Source organism: Fringilla coelebs (genome assembly GCF_963513975.1).
Source record: "Fringilla coelebs genome assembly, chromosome: Z".
Lineage (NCBI taxonomy): Eukaryota > Metazoa > Chordata > Aves > Passeriformes > Fringillidae > Fringilla > Fringilla coelebs.
In genome coordinates, this window is record NC_140031.1 from 51,305,276 (window position 1) to 51,315,098 (window position 9,823).

Sequence of the window (9,823 nt, forward strand, 5' to 3'; positions counted from 1 at the left end):
GTAGGTTACAAAGAGTTAGAATTAGTATGAAATACCCTGTCATTTATTTCAAAGGCAGAATTCACGTTCTTTTGGCAGCTTTTGGAAGCGCCGCCCAAAGGAATAAAATGTCTCTCAAGAAAAAATTGTAAGAATCACAATTATGGGTTCTGAAATGCAGCATGAGGTAAGCTTTCAAGTATTTTTTGTCTTATTCTGATATGCACAGGATCTGACAGAAACTAATTTCCAGCAGCTGTATTTCAGTGCTTATTTGTACACTTGTGCTTGGAGGTATTTTACCTGGTATTTAAATCCAGGGGAAAAAATAATTATGCCACTGCCATTAATCCCTGCCACCTCAGTACTTTGATTCCTTTGCCACAATGTTGATGAGATCATTAGTTAAATACTGCTAGTAAAAGGACTTTTTATACCTCCATTACAAGAAAGGGATCAGGCTGGATCTACCTACTGCAGTTTCCAACTGCTGTTTATTACGGTTTATATAGTTATACTCTTTATTTGCTCCTATTCAAAAGTGTTTACAGCTTTTAATTTGGAATTGTTCAAAATACTTTTTGATCCCCAAAACCTCTTCCTTGACTGACTGAACACCATTAGGAACAATACTTATGTTTCTCCAACCTGTGCTTTTGCTTATGCCCTATTGACAGAAATGGCACAAGGGTCTGAGCACATACAGCACTTAACTGTCACTGGAAAGTCAATATAAAAAAAGAGAATGCTGAAATCCACACAGCACAGGAATTATTTTTACATTCTCAGTTGTGATTCTGTACAAGGAGACTTCAGGACTTTATGCACTTTTATTGCTGGAAATCATATACCTGAAGAAATGAACAATTACATGTATTTCTCAAGTATCCTATTAAAAACTTGTCTTGGAGAATAGAGTTTGGGCTTTAACTGCAAAAACTTTGCTTTATGTACAAATGCTGAAGCACCCTGCTATTACCCAGAAAACAGGTATAAGCAAATCAAGCCATCATTTGACATGACAGCTAACTCTATGAGACACTTATCAGCTGAAGTGCTCAATCACTTACTGGCACATCATCTCCTACTGGGGTGCAGCTCACAAGGTTTCTCTCATGCTTTACTGAGGAAAATCTTCAAGTCAGATCAATGGAATTATCAAACTGCAGCATTAGACACTTTGCACCATGTACTAGGCCTGCAAATGTAGCTGGTGACTGTACTTTATTTTATATCTTGTAACTCCAAATAAAAATTGTGAGCTAGGTTGAAGGTGGGATCCAAGGTGTCTAAATGACCAGACTCTCTGGTCTGTTTGGTCCCTTTGGTCTGTTAGCCTGGCCAGGCGATAGCACTTCAACACCCTTATGAATACTTACACCTCCTCCTCCAGATGAAATTACTTCCACCCCTTTTACTAAGTCACCTCTTTGTTAAGTCTCAGTTCACCTAAGTTTCTGACATTTGTAGAGGGTTCTAAAGAGAAAACCCGGATCTGCAATTGTAGTGCAAGTATTGGGACTACAAGACTCAATACAGTCATGAATCAATGTATCCGTGCAGCTGTCCCTCAGTAATATAACCTGTAAAGTGAGATTGATCACTTAGTATGCAGGAGATCTTTGATGAGAAACTGTTGCATGCACAGCAATTCTCAAAAAAAGCTTGAGAACAATTGCATCAAACATCATGCAGTTAAACACCATCTTCAGACTAAAAGCATGAAGTGAACTACAAGTGAAATGAGGATGCCACATAAAAAATCATATCATACACTGGAAACACCAACAACTACTGAACGGCATGAGCTCTGCTGAGGGTAAAAGCAAACTCCAAACAATGCAGTGAAGAGCTGCATGGCATTAAACCACATAGCACAGAAGGAACTCTTGGAAGAATCAGTCTGATCCACTTTTGGTGGGACATGCATATACTATAGATAAAATACAAAATATTGATATTTTCCTCTGCAAGGAAGACAAATAAATTTGTGGTCTTTTTAAATTTATGATATTTACATGAGAAAGCCAAAGTACTGGCTAGCCTCTGCATTAGGAACATTGCTGTGCGCTTTTATATGGAGATCTTTCTCCTTTCTTTGAGGTTTCCCATTAAGAGCTCTTTAGGGTTATTAGTTCTTTTACCAAAGAGTTCAAGGGAAACATCTTTATCTGCTTTCAATCATATACTGATTTTTGCAACTGGAACATGTTAACTCAAACCTTTTTTCTAAGGTAAGGCCCCCAATTTTAATAATATTTTGTGTTCGGTCTAATTGATATATACACATTATATAAATAATTTGCATGTTGAATCATTCCATCAGAAGATACAGAGCAAGGATTCCAATACCCCTCTACTCTTCAAAAAAAAAAAAATTAAGCAATGTTCATCATCTACTTTTAATAAAGAAAGGTATGATGGAGCCAAGACATAGCTAGTACTTTGCCACCATCTGTAATCTGCATATTTAATAAAAAATGTTGCTGAATGTGGCTATTGCTAGGCATCAATTTAGTAATTTAGAGACAATTGCATGGAGGGAACACAGAGGAATAATTTTTTAAAAATTCCTAGATTGCTCTCAAAGTTTGAAGAGGGACCATGTTTTTTTCTCCCAAAGTTTAATTCTTCTCATTGCATACACAAGGGATCAAATCTCACCTGAAATTTCACCTGTGTACCTAGCAACAAGTATCCCAAGGACTGATCTCTGGCACAGGGGCCAGCTTGCACAGAACAGATTTCATCAATTTATTTACCACCTGAACTTTGTAACAGGCTGATCACATCCAAAGTGCCCACCAGAAATGGTACCTTGCCAGTTTCTGATTTGAGCACAGGCCAAAACCTGTGCCAGCAAGTGTTCTAACAAACAGCTGTACAGATGACTGAGCTACAGAGTCCCAGAAAATTTCCTGGCACTACCAAGTCTAGTGACATAGATGTAGTGTGACAGGCTTAACATTAGGCCTTTAATGTACTCATTTTGATCTCAGTCAAAAATGTGATTCAACCTTTTTTTACCACGTATTTAAGGATGAAACAATCACTAAATGAGCTTTTGTCACTCTAATTCTGACTAAAAGAGGCATCTGACATCCCACAGCATTATCGCTATTAAAGCAAGAGCAAAGCATGGGGTTTTGTGACGTTTAGCCTTGGAAGCATATTAAATATGGTATTAACAAAGCTGAAGTGTGGTCTTTGCAAATAAGAAATACATTTCACAGGTTTTCTTGTCAAGTGTTTTTCTTCTCTTGATGATCCAGCTCAAAACAAGGCTGAAAACCTCTTAATTTTTAATGCACATCTGAATTCTATACAAGCTTGTAATAGTCAGTCCTCATGAAAAACTCCAGTTAAAGGAATTTTTGCCGCCCCTTTTTTTTTTCTCACCCTCAAGATAAAGATGGTGCAGTAAGATAATGTCTTGAATAACCTTTGTATAATATCTCTGAAGAATAACTGAGACTTCAGGGTAGTCAAAAGCAATGTAGGTCAAAAAGTTGTGCAAACAGGCAGAATTTGATTTGCAAAATGAGCACGAACAGCAACAATTGGTAAACAGAAGCTGCTTTGGTGTTGGAAGGAGTTGGAAGAATGGATGTGTGAATTTCCAACCTCTTCACTGTGACTTTACTGTGCATCAGTACATTCAAGTTTGAATTGTGGGGATAATTAACATGGACACATCTTATATCAAGATCTTAGCAGTAGTTTTTCCGAGATTTTAAAGTCCTGGAACTGACGACATTTGCTCAGTATGCTCATAGGTGGCACAACTGTGTATTTTATCATTTCACTCTTGATGTAACTTTAGTTTCATTTAGCTTCTTCAGGTTTCCGTATACATTTAAGACTAGATCAAACTACAATTTACAAATCTATCATTAAAGCCACTCTCTAAAACATTATAATAATTAATAAAAATAGTGCCTCACAGTTTGAAGGGTTTGCATCTGGTGATTATTAACTTGAAACAGGGTAACTGAATTTTGCATAGAATTATTTTTTAATATCAGGATGTTGTGAAGTACTAGGTCGTTCATAAAAACAGTGTAGTAACTTCCCTTTCCAATACTTATCTTATTTCTCAGTCTTTAAAGATTATTTATTGAATGTTTTCAATTTGCCTTTTCTGTTAATTCAGTTACATTAAATCAAGTGAATTAAATTACATTACAAATATTGGCAGTTCAGTATAGTAGCAGCATCAGTATAGTAGCATATTGGTTGAGCACAACTTTGAGTAAATCTAGACTTTTATTTTTTGTTTTGTACAACTCTCACTGAGAGTTGTATCACTGAGAGTTGAGAGATCTATCCAAGAGTCAGTCCTTACCTTCATACCCTTTTTCTCCCACTCTAGTAACTGAAGTCACTTAAATGATACCAAATGCAGAGAACACAGTTCATATTCTACTTGGGCTTCTGAGGTTCACAATTTACTGGAAATATTCTTTTCAAAGAGAAAAGCATACCAAGACAATCTATGATTTTAGAAGCTATAACTGTCCCTTCTTAAAATAGGAGATTCAACATGTATCTTGCAAATTCTACAAGTAATGTACTGGGAATCACTTATTTGTTCACTTGACACATTATCTACTTGACATGTTTGCAGTCTGATTTGTTACTGAAGAATACAAGCAAGGAAAATCTTCTACCACCCAAAATCACACCTCAGCTCCAGACAGAGTCCATGGTCCATAAAGAGCTACCAGAGGTAAGTACTGACAACTTCCCTGATGCAAGGTACAAACCCAAAGGGAAAGTGGCAAAAAGGAGGACTCTCTCTGTAAAGAAGGTACAGAAGTGACATGGGGAAATTAGCAGAACTGGAGCTGGCAGTCAATAAAAGGAATAGAATAAAGGCAGCCGCTTAGGAGGACTGAGGAAACACAAAGCAAGGGCTGGATCAGTAAGTACTCACTGTATACTGGTAAACAAGGGGCCAAGAAAAAATTACTTGGGGTTGGAAAAAAATTAAGAGCAGAAAAATGCTGAAGCAACCAGTAAAAAGTAAGTATTGTTCAGGAAACAAGCTGAATCTTAGATAAATGAATAATTCAAAGCTTCATGATTCATTTATCCAGGTCTAAAAATGCATGAGGTAAAGAAGGAAATCCAGACCATTACTGTGGGTTTTACATTATTGGATTATCACATTTTGAGGAATTGAGGCAAACGATTTTTTTATTCAACTTCAGAGGATAAAAATTATTTATAGATTCAGCATAAATGACAACCTTCTATAATTAGTCGGCAGATACAATGACCTATAGTTCTGCAAGATCTCAATGTCTTTTGACTTTTTAAGACCAAAACATAATGCCCCCAGTACACACACACACACACATCAACCTTCTTGCATCACTTCTGAGGAGGACATTTCCAGTTTATCAGTAGTTTCATTTGTTGAGATCAAGTGAGGTGAAAGGCACCAATAGAGCATTTTTTAAAGAGAACCAGACTAGTAGCTTATCTTAGGTAAACATACTGTCACACGGGAGAACAAACTACTTATATTTGCAAGGCCAACATGTCGACATACTATGAAAAAGATTGAAAAAGAGCCCCAGATAAAACTATGCAAATACCTTTGTCCTTGTGTACCCTCTAGTGGCTGTTGAGGTTGTGCTGGCCTCACAGTAACTTAGCAGGCAATTTCCTCAACCAGACGGAATAAGAATGCTTCCCTCTGCAACAGCTCTTTTAAAGAGACGTAGATTGATGAGATCAGGGTTCTAAGCAGGCCAAAGTATGGATTATTTGAAGTTTAAAGCTTACAACAAATTCTGCCTTGTTAGTTTAAAGAAGTGAACCCAAGTTTTCCACTTAAAAAGTGCCAAGATACATCAAGCTATCCACATAAGCAAGCATTCAGAGCACGTGCCCATGTAAGTAGTGTATGTGCACACTGCACGTAAACTGTGGCAACGTCAGTAAATTAAGCTGGGTATTACTCTTCCAGAAGTCCTCTCAGTTGGAAAAAAATCCAATACACAGGCTGCAGAGACTACATAAGTGCCACTTTTGCATGAAATAACAGTTCCAGACTATAGTAAAAACATGATTTAAACTAGAAATGGCTGTTTTGTCTGTACGTGCTGAAGAACTGGATTACATCAGAGACAAAAACTGCCATCCAGCATAAGAACATTCTCCAAGCAAATAACTAACATTTAATTTGGTTCAGCTTAAACAAACATAAAAGACTGTACAACAGACATTTCAAATAAACCCACTAAAAATCTCCACCCCTCACACCCAAACTCTCCAATAAATAAAAGCAAAGGTCAGCATCCTAGTCAAGGTACGAAGTCCTCTCCAAATGGAAAAAACCTCAAGTCAATTTTCACTGCAACAATTTAGCAAAAGAATATAAATTGCATTCTGCTGTTTAGTGGACCACACAGCTGGTAAAACATGAAAATTAACAACAGTCAAAAAGAGAATATATAGAGGTTTTAGCAGCTAATATCTACTTTTTCAAGAACTCCAGATGCAGCAGCTAGCTACATCATTCAGCTAAAGATGGAAGTCATTAAACAGTGTAAGAAGAAACACCTTGAAAGTTGCTGAAGTGTTGAGCCTTCAACAAAACATTCCAAAATTTGTGCAGGAGAGAAGTATTGTGAGGACGCCCATGATACTGTGCCATCATAAATGAGATACCCAAATTACCAACACGATGAAGGCAAAGGGTGGAGTAATTAGACTAGATACCAACCCCGATATATTACAAGAAAAAAAAATCAAAATACTGTCTTGAAATAATATGAGATAATGCACACTGAAGATAAAGATTTCACAAAGAACAGGATGCCCACCACAGATCTACAACACATAAGAAGTAAACTGAATCCCAGGCTACATGTACAACAGACATTCCTTTTTTATTAAAAAGGTTCTCTTATCTTCAGTACAGCATATGGACAGAGCTGTCCAGTCAGTCCTGCACACAACTGAAATAATTTCCCTTCAGATACAGTAATTAAGTAGTCAGCAGCAAGAACACTGGCTCTACTCTACATGGCAGGTGGAGGTGTTTTTTCTGTACCCCAGATGTACATCAGAAAAAAAGCCATGTGATCATATAGCCTAACCAGCTCTTCGCTTATTCATCTGCATCATATGTTCATAGGCAGCAATGCAAAAATCCCTCTTTCTGTGTGTTTACAGCTTGAGTTTAAGTTAGTCCTTCCTCCGTTTTTGAAGAGAAAACCTGAACAACTGTGTGGCCAGTCATTCATCCCCATGCCTGAGTTTTGCAATAATGCAGTACAAGCTTGCCATCACTTCCAAAACACTGCAAGAAAAACAAAAAAACAATAGCTGTTACAATTATTCATGGGCTAGCATATACATGAAGCAAAACAAAAAGTCTTCCCATCAGATACACACGTCATGGAATATTGTCATGAGAAAGCTCCCCATTACAGTGAGAGGCAGGAAAACACACTGCACATGAAGGAATGCATTTCCAGAGACTGCATGAAGTCACCTCTCTTTGGACCCCATTCACACAGATCTGTGAATATCAATTACACTACATTAAATGCAAACTATTACTGCTAGAGGCAGTGAGAGACTTCAAGTGTCAAAGGTGTGCTGACAAATCCTGCTAAATCCTTTGGAAAGGATATTTACGACGAAAGTTACCTCATAGAGGGTCCCCACTTCTTGGTCTGGAGATGGAGCAAAAGACTGGTTTACGTATATGAACTGCAAGAAAATGAGAGAGAAGAGATGGAGATAGCACAGGATCCCACTGGGAACACAGAAGAATCATTCTGCAGTCAAAAGTTCTGCTATAATCTTTAAGCATGTAGAAGAATATGACCAGTTACTATCTTCACTTCAGCGTGGAGGAGCAACAGAGCTATGAGGATCACCTCTGTCTGACCAGCCAGAACAAGCCAAAGTAAATGTGCTGACTTCCTTTTCCTGCAAGCTGACCCATTACTCTCCCATACAGCTGCACAAAGTGGTTTAGCTCTTGCTCTTACTTCAGCCCAAACCACTCATGCTATTCCAGATTTGCTCAATTAGAATAGCCAACACAGAAATAAGAAACATCTTTTTCTATTTCCAAGTCATCCTTCTCACCTCCTGCTCCAAAAAAACACATTTACATGTATAGGAGCTAATCCTCAATGACAAAGAGGGCCTTGTGATCTGCTGTGTGGGGCAACAGTGGGTACTGGGGTATCATGTGTTATTTCCAAATAAAAGATATAAAATTCCTAGGGCTTTGTTCTTTAAGTATAGCCTTAGGCTTCAGGCACACAGAATGGCTATGTGACTCTGGTTTTTTTTGTCCTGAAGTAATGAGATGACAGGCATGGAATCAAATTGTTGAGATTGTCATTGGTCAATATCATATTTATCACTCTTCTTTGAGATATTAAACCATGGAAAAGCAGATCCCTCATGATTTCCAGGTGAATCAGAAGGCCAGTGCATTTATGCCTATATACTTAAATAAGATCCTCCAAGCCAAAAACAGAATGAATTCAGCTACACTTTAGTTGACTACTTTAATGAGGCTAGCTTTAACTGTCTATCTTCAATAAAAACTTCAGACTGTATTGAGAGTTCATTGCAGAAAGACAAAATCAGTGTGACTGTATTTCCAGCTCTTCCAGTGTTATCATGAGGCCACTTAGGCTGGTCACTTCCGCAGGAAGGAGTCCATAAATAACACTGGCAATCCGCTGCCCAAGGACAAACATCTCCCTGTTCACCATTCTAAAAGCAAAAACAGTCCTATGACAGTAGCTCAACTAGTTTAGATGTGAGTTCTGAAGGAAACAGACACTCAGATTCAGAAAGCTGATCCCAAAAACTCTGAACTGCTTCTCTAATACTCCGTCTCTATACCTAGTTCTACCAGGTACGCAGTGCCTAGCAATGTTTCCCTAGGACACACGGCTGCGCAGCGTGCACACAGCTCTGCCTGACAGACACGGAGAAATACAGACACTGCAAAAATCCCAAAGGTCAGTGCCGAGCACACCTACACTGCACCGCAACAGCTCGCTCAATATTAGTTCTCTCGGAGCTCCTACTCCAAGATTCCTGCAGGCAGCTGTAGCCTAGATTTCAACACTGTCTTTGCAGGGTTTGACAGCGTGGACCCTACGCGCTCTGCCCCCGCCCGGTGCCCGCCCGTACCAGCTGTTCGGAGGCCATCAGCTTGAGGAACTTTTTGATGAAGTCCACGAGGCCCTGGATGGTCCGGGTCCGCTCCACCGCCCACTTCTTGGTCCTCATGATGGGAGTGTCGCCCACGGCCTTCAGCAGCACGTCAACTGCGGGGAGCGCCGCGTCACAACAGGCCCGCCCCCCCGCTCATTGGCCCGCTCCGCCCGCCCGCGCCGCCCATTGGCCGCCGCGCCTGCCCGTCATCGAGCCCGCCCGCCCCCGCGGAGGCCTCCCAGCCCATTACTTTTCTTTTTCGCGTCGCCCGCGGGCTCTTCAGTGCCCGGCGACCCGGCCGGGGGTGGGCCCGGTTCGGCGGGCCCCGCCGCGGCCCCACTCTCCGGGGCGTCCTCCCCGCCGTCGCTCCGGCCGCTGCTCTGCGCCGCGGCGGGCGGTGGCTGCTCCTCGGGCTCCGCCATGATGCTGCTGCGCGGGCAGCGGGAAGTGACGCCGCGCGAGGGGCAGCCCCTGCGCCGCCAGGCGTTTTGTCCCTCGTGGGACACCGGTTTTCCCGTCACGTGACACGCCAGGAGCGTCACGTGACGCGCGAGCCGTCCCGCCGGCAGCGGCCGCGCCCGGCCGGTCACGTGGTGCGCGCGCCACGCCGCCACGGGCCCGAGAGTGGGACGGGGCT

The 9,823-nt window shown here is 40.8% G+C and overlaps 1 protein-coding gene across 1 annotated transcript; it reads right to left on the reverse strand.

The window, feature by feature from the left end:
- Positions 1-5,270: 5,270 nt before the first annotated feature.
- Positions 5,271-9,632, reverse strand: ATG12 (autophagy related 12). The gene is made up of 4 exons (XM_084225202.1): positions 9,437-9,632; positions 9,163-9,299; positions 7,648-7,710; positions 5,271-7,294 (listed from the first exon to the last, which is right to left on the reverse strand). Exons 1-4 carry the CDS (start codon positions 9,606-9,608, stop codon positions 7,235-7,237), a joined length of 432 nt encoding a protein of 143 aa, XP_084081328.1. The 5' UTR covers positions 9,609-9,632; the 3' UTR covers positions 5,271-7,234.
- Positions 9,633-9,823: the final 191 nt, after the last annotated feature.